This window comes from Bipolaris oryzae (assembly GCF_000523455.1).
Source record: "Bipolaris oryzae ATCC 44560 unplaced genomic scaffold scaffold_270, whole genome shotgun sequence".
Lineage (NCBI taxonomy): Eukaryota > Fungi > Ascomycota > Dothideomycetes > Pleosporales > Pleosporaceae > Bipolaris > Bipolaris oryzae.
This window is the reverse complement of record NW_006911546.1, coordinates 1-22924: the sequence shown is the minus strand read 5'-3', so window position 1 is coordinate 22924 and position 22924 is coordinate 1. Positions and strand designations below refer to the sequence as shown.

At 45.9% G+C, this 22924-nt stretch overlaps 9 protein-coding genes across 9 annotated transcripts; 6 read left to right on the top strand and 3 right to left on the bottom strand.

The window, feature by feature from the left end:
* Positions 1–394: 394 nt before the first annotated feature.
* On the top strand, positions 395–1420 carry COCMIDRAFT_109442 (uncharacterized protein; the record flags this gene model as incomplete). The annotated part of the gene is made up of 2 exons (XM_007695102.1): positions 395–729; positions 781–1420. 2 exons carry the CDS (start codon positions 395–397, stop codon positions 1418–1420), a joined length of 975 nt encoding a protein of 324 aa, XP_007693292.1.
* Positions 1421–3171: 1751 nt separating this feature from the next.
* On the top strand, positions 3172–4809 carry COCMIDRAFT_41447 (uncharacterized protein; the record flags this gene model as incomplete). Its single annotated transcript, XM_007695101.1, has 2 exons — positions 3172–4652; positions 4695–4809. 2 exons carry the CDS (start codon positions 3172–3174, stop codon positions 4807–4809), a joined length of 1596 nt encoding a protein of 531 aa, XP_007693291.1.
* A 1246-nt stretch (positions 4810–6055) lies between these two features.
* COCMIDRAFT_109447 (uncharacterized protein) lies at positions 6056–8064 on the top strand (the record flags this gene model as incomplete). The annotated part of the gene is made up of 7 exons (XM_007695100.1): positions 6056–6133; positions 6189–6259; positions 6314–6674; positions 6727–6808; positions 6859–7332; positions 7379–7682; positions 7728–8064. 7 exons carry the CDS (start codon positions 6056–6058, stop codon positions 8062–8064), a joined length of 1707 nt encoding a protein of 568 aa, XP_007693290.1.
* A 650-nt stretch (positions 8065–8714) lies between these two features.
* COCMIDRAFT_109439 (uncharacterized protein) lies at positions 8715–10309 on the bottom strand (the record flags this gene model as incomplete). Its single annotated transcript, XM_007695099.1, has 2 exons — positions 8715–10189; positions 10240–10309. 2 exons carry the CDS (start codon positions 10307–10309, stop codon positions 8715–8717), a joined length of 1545 nt encoding a protein of 514 aa, XP_007693289.1.
* Positions 10310–11176: 867 nt separating this feature from the next.
* Positions 11177–12196, top strand: COCMIDRAFT_30830 (uncharacterized protein; the record flags this gene model as incomplete). The annotated part of the gene is made up of 1 exon (XM_007695098.1): positions 11177–12196. The coding sequence occupies one exon, from the start codon at positions 11177–11179 to the stop codon at positions 12194–12196; it is 1020 nt and encodes a 339-aa protein (XP_007693288.1).
* A 908-nt stretch (positions 12197–13104) lies between these two features.
* On the top strand, positions 13105–14046 carry COCMIDRAFT_43414 (uncharacterized protein; the record flags this gene model as incomplete). The annotated part of the gene is made up of 3 exons (XM_007695097.1): positions 13105–13152; positions 13233–13837; positions 13887–14046. Coding segments are annotated over 3 exons (813 nt in total), but the record flags the coding sequence as incomplete, so codon positions are not given.
* A 2234-nt stretch (positions 14047–16280) lies between these two features.
* Positions 16281–17711, top strand: COCMIDRAFT_109440 (uncharacterized protein; the record flags this gene model as incomplete). The annotated part of the gene is made up of 7 exons (XM_007695096.1): positions 16281–16390; positions 16446–16667; positions 16727–16844; positions 16899–16958; positions 17004–17127; positions 17174–17338; positions 17398–17711. 7 exons carry the CDS (start codon positions 16281–16283, stop codon positions 17709–17711), a joined length of 1113 nt encoding a protein of 370 aa, XP_007693286.1.
* Positions 17712–19353: 1642 nt separating this feature from the next.
* COCMIDRAFT_30827 (uncharacterized protein) lies at positions 19354–19734 on the bottom strand (the record flags this gene model as incomplete). Its single annotated transcript, XM_007695095.1, has 1 exon — positions 19354–19734. One exon carries the CDS (start codon positions 19732–19734, stop codon positions 19354–19356), a length of 381 nt encoding a protein of 126 aa, XP_007693285.1.
* A 676-nt stretch (positions 19735–20410) lies between these two features.
* On the bottom strand, positions 20411–20749 carry COCMIDRAFT_67400 (uncharacterized protein; the record flags this gene model as incomplete). The annotated part of the gene is made up of 1 exon (XM_007695094.1): positions 20411–20749. A coding segment is annotated over one exon (339 nt), but the record flags the coding sequence as incomplete, so codon positions are not given.
* Positions 20750–22924: the final 2175 nt, after the last annotated feature.

Here is a 22924-nt window from a genome sequence, read left to right as displayed (position 1 = left end):
AAATCTGCAATTGCATCGTCAATTGGAGCCATAGTTGTTGAGTTATAGCGCGTTGAAGTTATGACGCTGAGACGCGCGTTTGGTGTTCGGCGTGCACGAGATGAATCCGTGCATGAGGTGCACGGACACGGTATCCGTTCCGGGGCGAACGTTGGTCCCTAGCTCGCCGGAGCCGGAAGCAATTCACCCGCGGGGTTGCAGGTTGCAGGTTGCGGCTAAGGGCAAATGCTCCGTCCCGTCCCTATGCTTCACTACTAGATCGGAAATACTCAGAATGTAGATATATATCATGGTCTTGTACAGATGGCTGGTTATTGCACCCTCTTGCTTATATACACTGCTCCATCTTGTCTTGGCCGCACCGTCCTCAAGTTGACGTCCCACCATAAAAGTCATGGCCCTTCCCACACACTTCACCCTCAATACCGGTGCACAAATACCCGCTCTTGGCTTTGGCACATGGCAAGCCAAGCCTGGTGAGGTGGAGCAGGCGGTGGAAACAGCGCTCAAGGCAGGCTATCGCCACGTCGACTGCGCGGCCATCTACCGCAACGAAGTAGAGGTAGGTCATGGCATTCAACAAAGTGGCGTCCCACGCTCGGAAATCTTCATAACTGGGAAGCTGTGGAACACCAAGCACGCACCAGAAGATGTCGAGGCAGCGCTGGATCAGTCGCTCCGGGATCTTGGTGTTGAATACCTTGACTTGTTCCTTATGCACTGGCCCGTGTATGTATAGCTTCTTTCATAAATTCACGACGCATACTTATGAACTTCTAGTGCCTTCAACGGCAAGCAGGGCAAGTGGTTCCCCTTGCGTGACGATGGCGTCTTCGACCTCGTAGACATTGACCCAGCCACCACCTACAAGGCTATGGAAAAACTACTCAATACTGGCAAAGTCCGTGCAATCGGCGTCTCAAACTTTACCGTCAACCGCTTAAGAGATCTCTTGTCTAGAACCGATGTTGTTCCGTCTGTCAATCAAATCGAGGCACACCCCTACCTTCAACAACCCACTCTCTTGGACTTCTGCAAAGAGAAAGGAATCCTTGTTGAAGCATACTCTCCTTTGGGCAACAACCAGACAGGCGAGCCGCGGACTATGGATGATGAGCTTGTCGGTGTATTGAGTCGCAGATTAGGCATGGACCGTGGACAGCTCCTCGCTAGCTGGGGCATCCAGCGCGGCACCGTGGTGCTGCCGAAGAGCGTCACGCCGAGCCGCATCAAAAGCAACAGACAGGTAAAGGCATTACCAAAGGACGCATTTGAAGAACTCAGTAGATTGGAGAGGCACAAACGATTTAACGTGCAGTCACGGTGGGGGTTCGATATCTTTGAGGAACTTGGCGATGAGGAGGTGAAGAAGATTGCTCAAGGGTTTGCAAAGGAAAATCGAGAAAAGTTCACTATCTAGGCAATATAGACCACGGGAAATGATAAATTCATAAGGATTGAATTTGCATTTATCATGCAAGGCGGGAGTCTTTGAAAGAGAGAAGTAAAGTATGTGGCCAGAAGCTAAGTTGAGCTAATCTCGATTTTTAGAAGTGTATGAGCTGATTCTTACGCACTAATCATGATAAATGAAGTAAACTAATATGTGTAGTATTATCTACCACGACAGTACTTTATCTTTTATAGGAGCCCTCTGTTGAGCTATGAAGAGAATAAGAAGCATTTGTATCGAATAAGAAAAGCTAGTAACTAAGTCCAATTCAGAGTCCACCTTAGCAATACTGTTGAGCATCATAGCTTAGATAGACATTGTCGGCCCTGCAGGATGGGTCTGCGCCTTGGATATAAAACGGTCTTGCTAGTATTACACCAGCGATAAGAAGGCAATTTTTGTGCAATGTAATAATTACTATCGACATCGATATCGCGCGAGGGTTGACGAACGATCGTTTGACTGTCTGGGGTGAGGTTCTCACAGTTGATCTGATCTTGCTTGCCATCGGCAGTGGAAGTGCTGGTCCACTCATCGATACGTGAGATCTGGAAACATTATCAAGAGGGGTATGATATTCTTCTACGTAGTCTATATTAAATACTTATGTAAGATATACTACAACCATCTCTTCTTGTGCGGGACAACGAGAAATGCCCGGCTATAGCATCGAAGCGGTAGTCGCGTGCTTCACTCTTGGATGGAGTGTCGATAGCTAGGTAAATGACTTCTGCTGTTCGACGCTGTGCGAGATACGCAGCACGCCTTCAGTACGTCCAAAGCCAAGTTTCTACATGTACTCCATTTTTCTCAGAGATGCTGCATTTCTAAGCGGGACTATTGAATTGAGAACGTGGCAGAGCTGCTCAACACGTTCGCATCTCCTAATAATGTCTTTCTGCTTTAATGACCAAGAGAATGCATTGAGCGCGCTTTCAGCATGGCTGTTGCTTGCACTCTAGCACTGACGTATCTGTACTTGCACCGAGAACAAGGTCTGTTAGTAGTCCCGGAGAAGATAGGTCTGAAGGTGAACCTCTAACTGAAAGTATCGTGACAGAGCTGGCGTAGCGCGAAAATTTATGCGCCCTCGCGATGCTGTGGCCGCACGGACTGAGGATGAGGCATGATGACTTTGGTCCGGACTGAATCGCAAAAAGGATATTGTCTTCAACCACTGCTTTTGTCTCTGTAAGACGTAGCGTTCAGTCAACAATAAACTAAAGGCCAACTACTCGAGCGCCTTCGTAGGCGGTCAATGACAATACCGTGGCTGTGGCCTTTCCGTTCCGGGTTCTAGACCCCTGGTCGACGCCAGCCACATCAAAGCCACATCACAGAGTGCTACTCCTATGGAAATATTTTGTTGCTGCAAACATGTTATCTGTGATGTAATCGCTTTCGAAATCAGTCTAAACTCATAGTCAAGAAAACATGTGGATGCTGAGCGATTCCCGACTTTGACGGTAGATTCACGCGTGTTGGTCTGGTCAACAGCGGACCCTCAGAGGACGCCAAGCTCAATGCACGTGGCGCCACTCCCAGCACCAATCAGCTATGCCATTAACGTCTCAGAAGTGTACCGAGATAAATGGTCCCTGAATTGTGGAACAACGAGTAAGTACACACTTAGCAACATAAAAACAGAGAAGCTGTCCATATTCGTTCTTCTCCTGCAAAACTTTCCCTTGTTGAATTGCGAGCAAAGTTGCCCCAGCATGCCTTCGTTGTTACCATCCTCCTCCTCCTCCTCTTCGTCGCATGAGGACCTATATAGTGGCATCAACGCTGCAAAACTAGAATCAGCCAACCGCTATATTCGTTGGAATCTTTTGTTTCTCTTAACGATCTTCATCTTTCTTCTTTTCCCATTATGGATGCCTTTTGTCCCCTACGTCAACCAAGTAACAAACCTCATCGTCATAATCATAATCGGCTTTTTCCAAGTCATCTGGCTGATAGCCACTATTTGCGCCATTCGAAGAACACTAGCCATCAACAACCGAAACAAGCTCAAGAACAAAAAAGCTCAAGATGCCGAATCAGCTGATGCCACGGCCAAAAATACCTCAGCAGTTCGTCATATAGTCGCCATGACATTGTACAAGGAGCCCATGAGCGTACTTCAAACTACTTTGGACTCTCTTGTGCTGCAAAAAGATGCCAAATCCCAGCTATCCGTCATTATTGGCATGGAATGTCGCACACCTGATAAGGAAGCTAAATACAATGAAATATACGCAAAGTACAAGTGTAAATTCCTCCGTCTCATCGTCACCTTCCACCCCTCGGGCATTCCCGGCGAGATTAGCGGCAAGTGCTCCAACATGAACTACGCCTGTCGCCAAGGTCTGCATGTCCTCCGTCATGATGCCGAATATAACTATGAGAAATACGAACACATTTTTACCAACTGCGACTGCGACTCCGTTTTCGACCCCGAATACATGCTGGAGTTGGAAACCCAGTACTGCAAGCTGGATCTCGCCGACCGCCACTCCTCCATTTGGCAATCCATCATCATCTACAAGCGCGACTCCATGCCTTTTTTTGTCGACATCACCGGTGTTCTGCGTACCTTCTTCTTCATGGGTGTTTTGATTCCATGGAACATCAATCCCATGTCTCATTACTCTCTCAGCGTCAAGTTATTAGAGGAGGGTGCCTTTACCCACCCATCTTATCAGATGGAAGACATCATTGCCTTGATCCGTTACACCATCATGACACAACGAGAAATTCGCATCCTGCCATTGAACCTCATTTCAATCAACGGTCCGACTTCTGGCGCCAACTACGGTGATGAAATTCGCGAATGGGCCCTTCAAATTCGCCGATGGACTATTGGCGCTGGTGAAGTCTTCCACTACTTCATTGTCAAGACGTACCGAATTCCTGGGATCTATTTATTTATCAGCTGGGCTACTCGCTTCTTCATCTACTATGGTCTTATTCTCTGCGCCAGTGCCATTTTCTCTGTGGCTTCCCCTATCATTATTCAGCTCGTCAATACAGTTGCTGTCCAACATGATCGACTGGTCGTCAGCGACTCTCTTTTTTCGAAAGTCTGCTTGACCCTCTTAGGAACACAATACATATTTCTATTAATTGCCACTGTCCTCGTTCGTTGGAACCTACCTGTGCCCGACGATAGTGACAATCACTACAACAAGGGTGTTCGGGGGATAACAAGGGGCTTGTTACATTGAATGTTGATGTTGCCAACTATTCTTGCGTACAGCTTGGTAGAGCTCTATTCATTCTTCGAATTGGCCTTTAGAGGGAAGGATGTTTGCAAGCACAATGCTGCTAGTAAGAACAATCTGGTCATCATAAAAAGCGGCAGAGATTGTTGAGATCTCTCTGTGTGCCCCCCTGTAGTAGGCAATAAAAGAAAACTGAAGAGAAACTGGCATGGACCAAGGAAAGTTCCTAACAAGATAGTAATACTGAACACTGTGGTTCGCGAGTGATTTAATAATTTCCCTGCGCCATCCCATCTTCGCAACAAAACTGCGAAGCACCACCCCAATTTTTTTTCTGATTAATCAGACTGCACTATAATTTTCTTAACGTTTCGCTATTTTCTGTTCCGTGAATTTCTACTTAGCAGGTGCGATAACCATGTCCAACTTAGCCGTAACGTCTGTAGCACCGTCCACTTTACACTTTCTTCGCAAGCGTTACACCGTGTCTCTAATAACCACCCTCTGCCTTATCGATCTGGCCAGCTACCTAGCTAACTATCTGTAACACCTCTCCTTGTGTGTAGCACTGCTTGCGAGTTTTGATTCGCATCACTACTTCTTTAATCGTAGCATCAAAGCGATAAAACATTTCTCGCATTAACACCATCTCGTAAGCGATTAACTAGACCACTTTACTAAGTTGCTGCACCTATCAGCTGAGAGGACTTCAACGAGATCCTTGTTGAGTTTCCAACTGGTTCCGAATAAACGTAGCCTACGCCTCTATTTCGCGCATTGCACAGCGCTTTTGGGTCCAAGGCGGTGCCTCCTTGCGCTAGTAGAGTTGGCGTACGCAACACGACGTTAAACAGGACTAGCGCAGAGTCAGACTGATCCTGTGGCGGTTAATGGGATATTAGGCTAGTCTTTCTTCCGCATCTTATTATTAGCATTACCTCGCCAAGCTACTATTTACTAGCCAGTCATACCTGGGAATCTGAAAAATGGGTTTGGATAATATTCTCGATTCGTAGAGCCCCACGCAGTATTTCGCTACTTTAAGATTGCGGCTTTTCAGGACCGTGGCGCAGGTCGCAATTAAACTGAGGTAGGAGACAATGGCAAGGAGAGATCAATTGATTTTTTGTCAATCCTGGTGTTATATATTATTCTTACAGATATGTGAACATTGCTTCGTCAAAGATGCGCATGGGCGGAGTAGCTTCGAGATCACATGAGCGTCCACGCGGAGTCAACCGAGGCTAAAAGTCCTTTTCCCTCAAACCCTTCAAACAACAACCTGTCACTCGCTTACACGTCACATTCCTCGGATGATGACCGAGGCTGCTTAACTTCTTTCGAATACGAGATGATGGAAGCTCAAGAAGTCAACCGGTCACGTGTCATGGTGGCAATGTCGAGCCCCAGCGCGAAACGCGGCTCGGTCCCAAAGAAGAGCGCTTTTTCATGTGACGTCTGTCGCAAGCGGAAGGTTTGCAAACCTTGATGATATACGTCGGGTCCAGATCAATTGATCATAAGATTAGGTTAAGTGTGATGGTGGGCATCCCGTTTGTAACAGGTGTAGGATCCGTGGCGACGTGTGTATTTACAAGCTGTAAGATGAACAAGAAGTCTTGATTGTCCCGACTTTTAGATTGACGCCTTCTAGTTCTCCGAGTTTGTCGTATACGCAGCGGTTAGAGCAAAGAGTTGCAGAACTCGAGGCTTTGCTTGCAGGCTCCAAAGCTGCGTCAAGCGACTCTCCGCCCGACCATGTTTCAGAAATACCATCTCTCACATCGGGTGTCCTTCCATATCCCGTGATAGCGAGAGCTACTGAGTCTTTGAGGGTTGAAGAAGATGCAGGAGTGTCGTTCCCTGAGTCCACGAGCCTTTTCCAGCTTCCTAGTAGTATCCGGACACACCACATAGGTCAGGACCAATTGGATCAAGAGATGACTGTTAAGAAGCAGAGCTTGATCAACAATGCATGGCGCGAGAGAGCGTTTGAAAAGCTTGCGGATACGCCTGTTCGTTATCCGTAGATCTTGCTAGGTATGGCAGCTGAGTAAATTTGTATAGGAGCCCTATCGATCTCTCATAGATTCTCATTTCTGCTGGATCCAGCCACTCTTCAATTTCATTTACCGGCCTGCCTTCACACGTAAGAGCTTTCTTCGACTCATAGTATTTTCAGTTGACAGTTTTCCATAGGCGATATGAAGACTGGTGGACCTTACTTCTCACAGGCACTACTAAATGCCGTGCTCTCACATTCGGTCCGATGGTGTCGTGGCGAGTCGGGTATGGAACAATTACTCGCCCCTTTTGACGCTGGAGCAGCTTTCTCCAAATGGGCAGTTGAAGATCTTTTCAGAGATATTCAACATGGAAACAGCAAAATCCCTACCGTTCAAGCTCTTCTATTACTTAGCGCTCAACAATGCGGTTGTGGTAACCGTACTCAAGCTTGGCTATACAGTGGCATGGCATTCCGACTGATCGACGATATAGGTATCTGCGTCGACGGTAAGCGATACGCAGATGTAGGGCATTTTTCCACTGAAGATATTGAAGTGCGCAATCGCTTGTTCTGGAGTTGTTACTTCTGGGACAAGCTCATATCCCTGTACTTTGGCCGGGCTCCCATGATTCAAAATTCCGAGATCAGTCCACCACGAGTGCTAAGTACAACATGGATTCTGCTCACACGATTTTTTCCTGACTATGACAGTGGATGACACAGCGGAAATTGAACCCTGGGTCCCCCATGGGCTCCCTTCTGTCAGCTATCGACCAAGACAGGCTCATTCAATCTCGTGTTTCATCCAGATGTGTAGTCTGGCAGAAATCTTGAACCAGATATTGATACATTTATACAATCCTTCCCACGAGCTTCCCCCCAGTAATGCATACCAATGTGCAATCTTGGAAGGCTCCAAATTGCAAGATTGGTGGCGAGATCTTCCCGAACATCTAAAGATCAATCTTGCGGAGATGCAGTCAGATTGTCCGCCCAGCCACATTGTTACCCTCAAGTGAGTGCTCCTCGATCTTTTCTACAGGCATAAAAAACTAACCAGCAACATCTGTCTCTATCATACGATAAACATTTTACTGAATCGCGCAAAACTTAAATTGAGCAGGGAGTCTGGCTTGGCGAGCGCCATGGCTGATCGTAACCCGCTGATTCATTGCGTGTCATCTGCGACATCCATCATTGCATTGTATAGTTTGTACAAGCGCGCTTTTGGTGAAGGTCATATTATCCTGAGCCTGGCGTACAGTGTCTACACCGCGGCTTCAATATTCTTGTTAGAACTCCAGGCGATCGGCCACAGCGCACCAAATACACTTGAAAGACTCAATTTCTGCATAGATGCCTTGGGGCGTCTGAGGGAGACAAACCCAGGCAAGTAAGATTACCCAGATCAAAAATATCCACTAATTATCTTGCCAGTCATTGATACAGCCTTAAGCAACATATCGAAGGAACTCGGAGCACTTGGAATCCAAACGGCATCTTTGGAAACTGTCGTCCCAACTATCGGCGCGACAGAACCGACCGCCAATAATCCTCTCCTGCCTTTACCCATGGATATATACTATCCGTCTACATCCGCAAATGACATGCCTGGAAGTGTTGGGCAGAACGATGAACCCATACTGTTAGATCTTTCGTACTTCAATGGACAGATAGATGGAACTGGAACGTATAATCTGTTGGACATGTCCCAGGAGATGTATGGGGCCTTCCTCCAAATTGAGCCTCTTAGCGTCACGATGAACCCGGAATTTGAAATTCATTGACCGCCAGTGCGAAAAGGCGTTGCAAGAAGATACACTCTGACTATGTTGAAGTTATTTCATATTTCTCACTTGAATGCGTATTGGTTTGTCATCAAGTCACTCACTCGGCACGTTTGCAACTGGCACGCGGAGAAAATTATCCTACAGTAGGCGTCACTTCGATATCGCATGTTTGGATACTCACAAAAGGCAACGGCGCGATGTAGTGCACGGGATATTCTCAATGAAAATAGGTCATGTGATTCATTGAAAGAAGTATATCAAGCGTTAATCTCCTTGTGCTCAACCGAAACCTTCTCGACATCCTTTCTCTCACATATGGCGTTCCCTAGGTATACAAGCTTGGCTGCCCCGGACTTGTACCAGGGCTTTTCAAACAGCTCGTGCATGCGCTCCAGTGGTACCCCTTTGGTCTCTGGTGCCCACAGCCTCAAAATAACTAGACCGATCGCGCAAATTGAAGCCCAGAAGGTATACGCTCCCCATTTATTCAAGGCAGACAACATGACTGGGGTCACTCGTACTACAGCGAACTGCCAGAACCAGTGCAGTCCCATGGTTGTGGCATATCCAAAACTACGTACCTTTGTTGGGAAGATCTCAGAACAATAGATGTACGGAATTGTGCAAAGCCCGAGCGACCAGCCGATGGCATAGATGAACACGCAGGCGATAGCGGCATCAGACGCGTGCTTATTCCCCTGGCCAATGGCCCCAAAATAGATGGCCATGTAAATGTGGGTTACGCCCTGTAAGATGAGTCCCGCAGTGAAACAGCGTCTTCGCCCAAGCTTGTCAATCAAGCCCCAGGCAAAGATCATTGTGACGACCAGCTTGACTATGCCATAAGCGCCCGAGGTGATTAAAGATGTCTGAGGTCCTTTGACACCTGCGTACTGGAAAATGTCGCTGATGTAATACGTAATACCATTTCCTCCAGTCCATTGTGCAATAGTATGCATTGAAACGGCGAGGAGATACCGACTACGCAGGTCCGAATCGGCCAAACACTCTTTAGCAGTCTCTAGCAAAGATAGGCTCTTCATCTCCACCAGCGTATTGGCCTCGATCTGGACTCTTTCGTATTCCGCAATCAACTCTGCACTACCCTCCGGCAATCCGCGAAATCGAGCTAGAGCAACGAGACACTCCTCATTGGCGCCTTTGGTGGCGAGCCAGCGGGGGCTTTCGGGGATGAGGAATGAGCTGACGAAGGCAAAACCCATAGGAACGAGTGGAATTCCCTGGACGATCTGCCATTGCGACCTGGAGGTACTCATTGTCTTGCTCACAACATAGTTGATGAAGAACCCTAAGGCCAGAAAAGTCAACAGTACGACCATGTACATGCTGACAATCATCCCTCGGACTCTTGTAGGTGCGATTTCCGACAGGAAAAGCGGTGAGATGACAGTGAGACCGCCCGCGCCGAGTCCGCCCCATATCCTGGCAAACAGCAACAATTCGAAGATACCAGAGGAGAAAACCTGCATCAAAATCCCACTGGTCCAAATCACAATCGCGACACGGTAAGACCATAGTCGTCCGATCTTGTCGTTTAGGAAGTATGCGATTAGGGCACCTACTGCAGCACCCAGGACTCCAAAAGAGCTAATATTTGCGGTGCGGTTGGCAAGTCCGGTCGCGTTGTTCTTCCAAGCCGTGCTATTCAAGTTGTAGTCATTCTTGAAGGCAGGCAAAGTTACGCTAGCGCTGAAGCCACCTTCGTCGTAACCTACAGCTGGTATTAGCGGTGTGATTCGAATGACATCTAGAGAAGCTGACCTTTTGGAATGCCACCAAAAGCCAATACCACTACCGCAAAAATATAGAATGGTGGAGGCAGCTTGACCATAGTTTCTCTAGTAGCAATCTTCATATCAGATCAGGATGGCGAAAACCTCGGCGCGTGCAAGGACTGGAAACGGGGGTTTGAAGCAGACCTCTGTGGAAGTACTAAGGCTTTATATGTTGAGTGCTGCCTCAGATTTCCTATTATTATTATTTTGATATTCTGGGGTATGGGGAATTGTGGGGGAGGGATAATTGAGAAACATCGCAATATGCGATGGTATAGCCCCTGTTACGCCATATGCAGGGCAATTCGGTCATCTTCCGATGGTGGAGTGCTAGCTCGGTCAACTTCCGAGCTCTCGAAAACGGCAAAAGTGCGTTCGGTGATCATCCGAATGATCGGTCTGAATACTCTACACAGCATGCCCACAAGATTTGCGTGTTAGTTTGCCTGTACCATGTTTTTCGAAAAGCGTCTGGCTGCCATCCACCTCTCAGCTTGCGCAACTTCCTGGAGGTGAATGGCATTAGCATTGGTATTGAGCTAGCCAAATTGTCTGACTGATCATTAGGCATATTTCAGCCAGAACGGAAGTAAACCGATCGGGCGTTGAACGCGTGAAAGTCCCGCAGTTTTTGATAAGGAGACTGGGGCACGCTATCTGATCCTTGCAAGCTTTGATTTAGTCCTTTCCGCAAACTGATTGCCTTTTCCGGGAACTATACAAGATGATCTCGGTCAATTGCAATGCTAAATTATTTCACTGCCGCTGTAAACTCTCCTTGAATTCGCTCGTGATGGCGGGAAAATCGAGATCATTCAGGATGCGACCCCGGACTATAGATCCCAAGAAAATCGTATATAAATCGCAGTTCCGACGGCGCAAGTAAGTGGCTTCTCGTTTCAGCAGTCATCCATCCATACAGTATGGCTTTCACAAGAATCATCCTCGTTACGGTCTTGTTATCTTGTATCCAGATCTTTGTTACAAACGCCCAACCCTATTTACGGACAGTTGCCCGGTCAGCTAAGTTAGCCCCTAGTATTGCGAACCAGCATGTTGCCTACGATAATAATGCGACAATTGCAAAGCGCATACCAGCGCATAGCTGGGACACCCATATGCATGTAACGGATCCAAATTATCCGGAGGTGGCAGGTGCCGAGTACACGCCCGGCTTGCACAATCTTTCCAACGCCCTGTCGTTCGAATCGACGATTGGTATGAGAAACATTGTCATTGTACAGCCCTCGATATATGGCAACGACAATACTCTCCTTATCAACGCTCTCACGAAACTCGGTACGCGGCACGGTCGCGGCGTCGTAGGCTTCGATGCCAATACAATCTCTTTCGAAACCTTGCGAGAATGGGACAAGCTTGGTGTACGGGGCGTGCGATTGAACATCAAGTCGAACAACATCACGCTCACCAAAGCCCAGCTGCAGGCACAGGTCAAACATTACGCCCAGATAATCAAGCCACTCAACTGGGTCCTTGAGCTGTACATCGGCATGGAAGATTTCCCGAAGCTTGAGCCCATTGTCGCAGACCTCGGTGTCACACTTTCCATCGCCCACTTTGGCGCGCCAAATCTGCCGCCTCCTGAGAATAGAACTATACCCTTCGATCCGTATAGCCTCGTTGGCTTCCAATCTCTGGTCAACCTATTGAAAGGCGGCAATACATACCTTAAGTTCTCTGGCGCCTATCGGTTCGACAAGGATCCGGAGTATGGCGGAGTCGAGGGTATTGCACGCGAGTTGTTGAAGTTTGCAGGGGACAGGATTATTTTCGCGTCAGATTGGCCGCACACTAGATTTGAAGGGTTAGACATCAGACCTTTTGTTGAGAAGGTACTGGATTGGACGGAAGAGACGAACTTGAAGGAGAAAGTGTTCAGTAGGAATGCCCATGTACTTTGGGACATTCCCCTTCCTAGATAGGAGATATTTGAACAAACAAATCAACTCCTCTTGCATGACAGCCAGTGTACAGACCCATGTCGATTCAAGGGCCAATCGCTCAACGTGAATACTCCAAGTCAGGAATGTCTGATTCATGGTAATTTGCACACAATAGGCATCCGGCAGGAGACTTCTCTAAACTGGAGATGACTAGACAAGTCGTGATATGTTCACCAACGGCTTGGCAACTGGACTGATACAACTGGACGCGTTATTTGTGATCAAACAGGTAGTGCTGACTGCCTAAAACGCATCGTGATCGCACGACGTCGTTGCACGCTTCGGTACGGTGAAGTGGTGTTTATAGATTCTGCTATCTACCATGTTCATTGATCTTGTGGTATATAGCTAAGTGCAGCTTTTTCTCATTGAGGCGGTGCATCCTCAGTGTCATCAGGCTGCGACGATTGTTTTTTCTGGAACCACAGTGAATCACCCTCTGAGCGAAGTCTGTGCGTAGCCAAGCTCCTTACCGTACTTACTAACGGCGAGCCCCGGACCTCAAGCTCCCACTCCCCAATCCCCAAAGTGTTTACCATCTCGGTCAACGTCCGAGCCAGCACGAGCCACCATCTCCAGTTACATTTACTAGTTCCAACAAGCTAATGATGCTAGCACCCGTTTTGCGCGTCTTGGACTTCGGACATGTTCCGAAGTAGCTGCGACAGGTATGCTCAGAATCGAGTGGGAGCGCTGGCGCTGTGGCTCAGAGACATCTGCACACTGCCCCAAGCTTTGACGCCCAATGTCCTTGAAGGCGCATAGATATACGTTGTGCAACCCGTTGGTCTATCAGGGACGGAAAGAAATCTAGAGAGTCGAATACGACACGAAACCCCGTATGAGAAACTAAAACCATGAAACATGCGCCGCACTCAGTTGGCATCAGCATCATAGCAGGCGGCCTGGCTGGCGCATCGGAAACCTTTGTCACAGTTAGTTGTGCCTCCCCTCCGTGTCGCGCATATTGCAATTCTCGTATTCACCGCCAGGTAAAAGCTTACCGTGTTAACAGTACCCAGCTGAGTTCATCAAAACCCGCCGTCAACTTGATTCCTCCTCATCCGGCCGAAAATCCCCATCATCTTTTGCCATCCTCAGATCCACACTGCAAGATTCTGGTACGATAGGCGTATACGCTGGATGTCAAACTCTCGCGATAAGCAATGCGCTCAAAAGCGGCGTTCGCTTCTTCTCCTTCGAGACCGCGAAAAGAAACTTAACACCCTACTTTTCCTCTTCGACTATGAGGGATGGATCTGCGGTACGCAATCCCTGGCTCGACCTCACGTCAGGGCTTTGCGCTGGAGCTACGGAAAGTGTGCTCGTTGTTACACCGGGTGAGGCATTGAAGACCAGAGTCATACACGATGCTGCATCAGGAGGCCATTTGGGACGGCTTTCTACGTCGCAGCTAGTGGCGCATACAGTACGACAAGACGGAGTGCTCTCTTTATGGAGGGGTCTTACGCCAGTGCTGTGTAAGCAGGGTACAAACAGCGCTGTGCGCTTTACGGCTTTTGGCGTACTCAAAGATAGGTTGGGAGAAGTGTTACCAGAAAATGTGGATGGCACGACAACCACCCTAATCGCAGGAGCTGGTAGTGGCATCATGACAGTGTAAGTGTCTGATATCTGTTGTTCTCATGTAAAGGCTGATGATGTATAGCTATGCGTCGATGCCATTTGATAATATCAAAACTAGAATGCAGAGTATTGGAAGTCACAGACGTAGTATGATTTCGGCTGCAACAAACATGTTGATAACTGGAGGTTTGTTTGTCTTTTGGAAGGCTACCACGCCGAGGCTCGTGAGACTAACAGTAAGCACTTGTCGTCTGTGGTTTGATCATGATGAGCGATTCGCTAATGGTGTGCAACAGCTGTCAAGTAGCATCACGTTCATGATGTATGACTACACTCTCAACCTCTTTGACGTTCTTTCTGCGAAACCGAATAAAACAGATTCAATCTGAATAACCTTCAAGCGTAGCGATGATTTCTATGAGCGGAGAGATTCTGGCTTAATCATTTATTTTGATAATTGACGCATGAGATGGATTGCTTAAGGATACCAATAGTAACAAGATCTGTGTTTTCGTACGAGGCTGGCTTCGTACAATCGAGCAAAGACCACAGTACTGATGGCACCAATCCAATGGCCAACCCTAGATGAAGAATAGACATACCAACCAGCAGCTTTTCATCGCATGCAAACTGCACGTCTGACACCTTCGCTCTCAATATAAGAAATTATCATACATAATGCTAAATCGAATAACAACGAAAGAGGTAAACTACAATCCGATAAGCATATATATATCCACGTTACACTATGTATATCCAACTTCAATCCTAGCATATAGGAAGAAAGGCGGCCAGCTCGCTTGCCAGATGTTTTGAGACTTCCTTTTGCCTTGTTTTAATTCCCTCAATATTGTTCTTGTACTCCTATAATCTACGCATATTGCTAGCAAGACGATCAACAGCTATATGGAAGCCGAAAGGGACTGGCCAAGTCTTGCGCCCGTCGTTCGCATACATACTTCCATCATTTTGAGGTAAGACAACTAGCCATCAGTACCAACGACAAAAGCATTTTAAGTGGTGCAATTCCCATAGTGGCTGCAAGGTCTTGTGCCTGAAAAGCCTCAGTCCGGAAAAGACTGGCCCTAATCCTGGTGATTGATTAAGAAGAAGTCAACACCTGGATAATGCAAGGCATGTGCAAACTTCTAGAATGACAACACCTTGCTGGGCATGGGAAAGGTGAAAGATTCGTGTTAGGATTGAACGTGGATCGAGCCTCAATATCCTACCTGGCGAGGCAAAGTGCTGAGATAGGAGCAGTTCCCATACTAAACCGGCGAATTCTTGGTCCCATATCATGAAAATACCTGGCAGGTACGAGAAATAATGTAAAGTGAGATTTCCACGCCGATAGGTTCCGCTTTAGAAGAGTGAGAAATCTTCGGTCTCATATAACCTCAATTCGGTGGCTGTCTCAATAAGTTCGTTCTCTACTAACAAAACAACTCTGGCTAGAACTTTATATCGCAGCAACATTGGGACGTAGTTATTAATCTAGACGGTGTAACCACTATATCCTAGTGGCTGTCATGTTATTATCACACAAGTTCAGAAGTAGAGCCTTGATCTGAGGCCTTCCTCGCATCGCTCCGCGGAGCCCCTTAGCACGACGTCGCGATTTATGACCACGAATCAGCCGTTTAACCCCAAGTAAGTATGAACAAGAGACTGTCCGGCCGTATCCGCAAGCATCACTCTTGGGCGAGTCATAACTGGGGCTGCGCGATCATAGAGCCGAAAAAAAACAGGGTGCTACGCACGGCACACGCATGAGCTCAGACCTGTCTGCGCGTTAGCCCTATTACCGTCTCATGCCTCGACATCGAATCAAGCTTTAGTGCGCGGGTTGATGTCAAGGCGCCACAGGGGAGGCCGCGGGAATGTGAGGTAAAGGGGACAGCCACCCGACGCATCCACGAATTAAACAACAGACTGGTCAGGAGACATTCGCGAATGCATTGCGCTCTATCCCTGACGAAATCACCAGTGCTTAGCTAACTTACTCAGTCCGTACACCGATCCAACTACCGTGGGCTGGCGTCATCAAGCTAATTGGACCCCGGGACAACCCCAAACTCTCTTGCCACTCCCCGCACTTTCTCCAAAGGCTACTACGACCAAAGCGGTTTTGATCCCCGGCTTAGGATATGATTCTGGCACGGACTTATTGGTCCAACGTTGTAATTCCATGTGTTAGTGCTGAGGTACGGCACAATGTGGGGCATATGAGAAACATAGTTTGCAACGAACTCCCTCGCTTGGTAGACCGGACGAGTCAAGGCTCATTGTCTTCATACACGGAGAAGCGACGCGGCATGATCTTAAAGACAGCATGGTATGAAAGAGAGAAGGGTCTTGAAGACAGAAGGGTGTGTGCTCACGCTGACATTGAGCGTCAGAATATTCAGTCAGTCGCCCCCGACACGAAGCTCTCCCCGCGCGAATCTCGCAACGTTTGTAAAACCTCGAGGCAATGGCTCTCAAGCCCGGGGATCCCGGATATATGGAGCAAGATGTCAGTCCTACGCTATACTCCATTACGTTTTCCTGTCTCGGATTCGCGCTTCTGATAGTCACCCTCCGGTAAGAAATCACTCATTGTTTGCCCTTGGTGAATTCCTTGCTGACTTCAGCCCAGACTCTTTAGCCGCTTGTATATTTTGAAAACTACGCGCTTGAACTTAGCGGAATGGCTTGTCGTTGTCTCATCCGTGGATATTGCATCATGTGTGTTGATTCATTTTCAAATCGTGACTGGTATGGGTAAGCATATTGAATACTCGCGCGCAAGACCAAAAATGTTGGAAGCGAGCATGAAGGTTGGATTAGCACAGAACTCCGTGTATCAGGCACTTGTCGGGTAAATCTATACACGTCTACGAATCGTTTAGAAGATGTATTGCTAATCAGTGAGCATAGGTTGATTAAAGCCAGTATGCTCGCTCAATTACACCTACTTGCCGCGCCTGGTATGCAAAAAAAGGTCGAATTTTGGACTGGCTGCTTAGTATGTATCTTTACGATCTTTACTACTTTCGTAAGTATCATGTCTGTTTTGAATCAAAAGTGGTTGACTATTGAAACTTTATAGGCTGCAATTTTTCAGTGTATACCAATGAGCGCTGCTTGGAGTATTGACACATTTCCACGCGTGAGTAAGGCCCCTGAGATGCGAATGTATGCTGACATGACTTAGGGCTGCTGGAATATGATGGCTATGAACTTTTTTACATCAACAGTTAACACAATCTTCGACTTTATTATCTTCTTTCTACCTCTACCAACCCTCCTCGGTCTAAAAATGAAGAGGAAGAAAAAAGGTAAGTATTCTAGACCCCAACGGCTTCACGTTTCCTGACAAGAAAGTAGTTTCCTTAATCTTTACCTACTGCGCAGGGTCTCTGGCTATCGCATGCTCCATCGTTCGATTACGTAACATGATATACTTTCGAGGAGTCGGAGATTTTACCTACCATGCTTCTATGGTACCAGTGTGGGGTGCTATTGAGTGCAATGCTGGAATAGTTTGTGGTATTGTCGATCAAAATTCCTTTGGAGTCTCATAAAATGTAGTACTGATTGATTTGTAGGATCATTTCCATATATCATGCCCCTCATCAAGCGTATGAGTGGCAGTATCGTTGACAGCATTGGCGTCTCACGTGCCAATCCAACCTTGAATCAGCAACATGACGGGCAGCACTCAAAGCAACTGAGCTGGCCGTTACAATCGAAACGCCAATCTCGATGGCATCAGATGGACTCAGAATCTATCGAGGCAATCACAGAAAACAGCGGATGGAAGGAATTGGATCATATCAAGAAAACCCAGCATCATGTCGAGCACTCTGTACCTGTCGAGCACACTCCACATATCCCAACTCTACCCTACGATACTCTGTGATTTAATTGGTTAATCCTATAAATACTAGCCACAGGTGCACCCATCAACATTACTAAATGACTATTTTTCGAATTAGGGATTGAGCTTTGCTCATCACAAACTCGGAGTTCAATCATTAAGTAATTTGTGATCTAGTCTTAAATTCATCCCATTGTCTTAACGACGAATTCTTGCTTAAATATCCGATTTTAGTAGATTAGAATATAGTCTACATTTCTTCTTTAAGAAATGATAAACTCACAAGCTTGATACGAAATAGAGAATCGAATTTACCCTAAGTAGTAAAAGAGAATAGTAAAGTAAATATATAGGCTTTAATCTCTGGCATTTATAGTATGTTACCCTGATAAGGTCTCTACGCTTCGAGGCTGGCGTTTGAAAGCGGTCGCTTTAATCTACTATTTACTTTTCACTATTGAATGTCTGTAGCCACCAGAACGTGCTGAAAGAGTGACTTAATAGGGTAGGCACTTATATCTATACTTTACAAACTTTAAGCAAAGTGAATATATAGGTGTTCATTAGTCCAGCTTCACGAGCTATTAGCAACGTGAGTACGTAAATACTTACTACTACCTCTTTACGCGTAATTATTTTGTATATAGAGTTATACTATACTTCTCTACGTGGCCGCTTCTATAGCTATATAACTCTACGTATCTATCATATTACCTCTTTAGAGATAAGTAGCCCTCGGCCACAAATTCATCCTACTTTCACTGCATCTCCAACGCCTGCTTCGTAGGCATTTGTAGCTAATTATTCTTAACCACTTCTACTTAGCAAAGGTTATTAACCACCCCTATAACAAGTAAACGTCACCCCTATAAGACAGGAGTTAGTATTAGTATAACACCTTTTCTATGTTAAAAAACATAATTAGTATTGGTACACTCTTCACTATCTAGCGTAATAATTTACTCTCTTTTCTCTCTCTCTTCTTTCTTCTCTTTTTTCTCTTTCTTTTCTCCTTTTTTACTTCTCTCTTCTCTTACGTCTTATTTCTCTTACTTTTTCTTTCTTTCTTTTCTTTATCAAAATTAGAAGAAAGAGAGATAAGTAAGAGAGTAAGAAGAAAAAAGCGTAATAAGAAGAGAAGAAAATTATTTTCTCTCTTTTTTTACTTTACAGGAATATAATAGAATAAACTTCCTTAGGTAACAGAAAAAGATAGGCATGGAACTGCTTATTGGGGTGACTTTTACTTATTATGGGGGTGGTCAATAACCTTTGCCCTTCTACCTGTCCAAACGCTAAGCCTGTCTTTTTGAAAAAGACGGCTCCTTTATCACCTTGTATTAGTTAGAAGGGGTTTGATATGATAGTAAAATAAGCCTTGCCTCTAGCTGTATTTATAAGATTATTTAAGGTAGGTGAAAGAAGGTAGTGGCTATTGTACTATGACGAAGACATTGATCAGCCACTCAGTAGGTGAAGTAATAGGCACGTGATCTTCCCAGTTTTCTCTCAACGTCTGATTATAGGAATAGGATGAGAGCCCCCAGAATCCTAGTCTGCGATAGGTTTTCTGCGTCTGGCTGAGGCTTCCATCTTCTTTTGCTTGCGCCAAAATAAGACCGTTGCTTGCACCTAATCCAGCCATCTCCTCGCTATAGTTGAAGGCAACAAGGGTCGCTTCCTGCTACTCAAAGTTATACTCTCGTGCATCTGGAGTTATTGATAGATTGACGTCAAGGAAATTTTCGCCTTCAATGTCTGCTTTACGCCATCTGCATTTGCCAGTGCGTACAGGATGCTCATCTGCATCTTGTTCGTATGTCTTCCATTCCACACTCATAGAATGCCCTTCCATTGAAAGCACAGCATTGCGTACAGCGCCAAATCGAGCCACAGGATTGTCCAAGCTAAACTCGATTAAATGGATTTCGACGGGACAGGTGCATCTCGCACCAGTTCTGACAGGCCCTTGAATGGAGACCCACGACCAAGATGGCCCCTGGTACTCAGTCGGGCGATCCAAGAGCACATCCCCAACATTCCAATACAGTGGCTCTGCGGGCATGTTACTTTCCGAAGTCCAGCGACGTATCTCTGGCCTTTTGAAATCAATGGTGCAAATCTGTCCGCTATGCCCGCCAAAGCCACAGACCTATCTTTAGCTTCGGCGAAGGAACGCGAAGTATATCTAGTCACGATCCACTCCCATCTTTGCGCAATGTACAGGTCGGAGGGTTGTGCAGGCTAGTGATTATGGCTAGCATTCGGATTGGCCGAGAAGAACATAACAGCTTCTGTCCTTTGTACTGCACGGATCTCCGCTGCGTTCTCATGATCAGCAGCAAATGGCCATGTAACATCCATTCAGCGGTCTCTGCAGAAAGGATCTCGTGTTAAAGAAGGAAGGTTCAAATCCCAACCATCGCTGTGGAGGTGCCTCTCCGTTCTACAAGACCATGATGTCTGCCAACTTCCGAACATGACCACGTAGCGGGACAAAACGTACTTCTGTGTTGCCCAGACTGTGGTGTCGAGTGTTGCTTTGCCATCAATGTCTAGTGCAGCTCTAAATGTGAGATCGACAAAATTGTTTGTTTCTCTTTCTCAACTCAGTCAACTTGTTCCAAAGGGAAGGGTGCGTCATTGCAAGAACCCTTCATTGACACTCTTACCTCGCCGAACCATGATGGTGAGCTTAGCATGGGTATAAATCTTAGCCATAATCCGATTTGGATCGCTTTCTTGTCGTCCCCTGCGTCCTGTATAATACATAGGGAGTCAACCCACAGGTACTGGACGCCTAGACGATGAGTGGTTTCGAGGGCGTCCCGTATGGTAGCAGGTAGATCGCGCCAAGTAATTGACTCCTGGTAGAACTCGATGTTGTTCTGGCTCAATTGCATTGGTTGAGGACCTCCCCAACAGTAAGTTAAGGCTGCGTATGTCTTTCGTTGTGGGTTGAAACTAGAAACAAGTCTAAGCTTTAGTCCTGATCCAGAAGCACATGTGGTCATTTCGATCAGCTGAGTAGGGATAGACGCCCTCTCGGATATGGGGCACAACTTGTGCGTACTTAGACAGCTATCTCCGCAGTCTTCCAACCATTTTTGTATACTGGGAGGCGTGCGCTCAGAAAATGGGTCTGCTGCAATCGGTCAGACGCTCCTGACAGAGTTGTTTGTCGCTACGTCACTAGTCAACTCACCGTCATTCTAGACATAGAGCAAAAGAGCAACGTACAACTTTCAGCTGTGAGATGGAAATTGGCATCGTAGCCCTCCATGAAGTTGCTGCAAAAGAGAAGTGCGAGATAGCAACGATCGTACTAACTAGGCTCAGGGGCTTGGTATCCACAAATTGCGTTGCCCAGGATAGTAGCGATATCCGCGATATTAGTACTGACGTAGCTCGCTGCGTCACCACGCAGACTAGGTCTTTCAGAAAGACGAAGTAGTACTTCAAAAAGATCATTTCTACTCTAACAACACAGCAAACGATCAAGATCCAGTTCACTATCCAACTTCTCGTGCATTCTAGACCATAAGGCTTCCGCAAAACCACAGCCTGCGCTTGATTTCTTTATAGGTCTGTTACAGAGAGACCTAAGTCGCGCATTTCACGAGTAGAGTTGACGAAGGACATCGCCTCGATCGATCACAACCATTTACCAACAAAGCTAACACGTCAATTAAGTAGCTTCCCTAAAAGCAAAAATATCTTCGCAGTAAGAAAATATATGAGCCCGGAGATATTCCGGCTGTGTTAGGGCTACCATAAAAGTAGTATAACGGTGTTTATTACGTTTGCCTAGAAGATTAGTATGTAGAAGACTCTAGTAAACACAGAAAGCAAAAAAACGTATGAGAAATATTCAGATCTGTTAACGGCAGTCAAAGATAGGGGAAGACGATTGAGAGGCTTGGAGGCTACGGGGGGTGAAGAAATTAGGTGTCCGGCTAATTTTAAAATATGATCATGCCATGCGTCGGGCTGTCGCCACCCCCCGCATACCTATTACGCGATTGGGACTACTATACATGCTAGCAATAGATAGAGATACCTTGAGGAGTGCAATAGCTTCCTCGAAAAGAGATTGGAATAGACGATAGTAAGGAACAAAATTATTCATCCTAAGATTGTGTCCACTCCTTAACTAAAGCTGCGTTTATTGTAGGGAAGAGTATAGCTGGGATGCCGCCACCTAGGGTTTTCCGCCACACGTGGAGAGATAGTATAGCCCAACCCCATGGAACATATTGCTCTGCCCTTAGCCCTGCTCCCTACTTTTCAATGCGAATTTGGTTTACATTTTGAAAAGCAGCTAAGATTGGGGTAGTTCGGATCATTGCAACAGGCGTATGCGCCAAGTAAACATCATGTAGATCCTGGAGCAGCATGATTGCCTGGGACACAGCCGTGATTATTATCTTCGCAAATTGCATCTTTTGCACCGCTGAAACGACAGCAGTGGCATTCTGCATTAACTAAAGGCATTTGAATGATAAGAAGTGAGGTAAGGATAAGGTGTGCTGAGATTAATAACCGGACCATGACTTCCAAAGATCTTCTATAACGTTCAAGATAACGGTATGGTAGAGAGATAGAGTAGAGTATAGATAAGTCGTAGAGGAGTATCTGATAGATAGAGTATAATAGAAGAGAATGGGAGTAGCTTTATAGGAATTGGTAATGGTGCATAAAGGAGGCTGACTGCTACGCTGCGTACCCGTGCTAAGGCTTAGCTTATAACTAGTAAGCTAAGTCAGCCATTCTAACACCTTCTATAGGCGTGTGTTCACACCTTAAGGAACTAATATTAGTAATTTTATTAGTTAATAAACTCTAGATAATAAACTTTTCTTAGATTCTAGCTATATAGCTATATTTTATTATAATAAGGATAGAACTATAAGAAAAAAGACATAGATAGGATAAAGTTAAAAGGTATTATAAGGAATAAGTAAGATACTATCATTAATAAGAGGTAAGAGGGTAGAAAGCCTATAGATATATACGTTAGAAAGTAATAGATATTATAAAGCTTAAGGTTATATACTTTACTATTGTACTAAGATAAGATATCTTATTAATCTTAAAATAGTAATAAGTGTTAGAATAATATATTATCTCTAATATTCTATAAAAATATAAATAGATATAATAAATAGTATAATAGAACAAGAAGTAATAAGAATATAAAAATAGATAGATTTTATTATTACTCTTATTATAGTTAACTTAAATTATACTTTCTT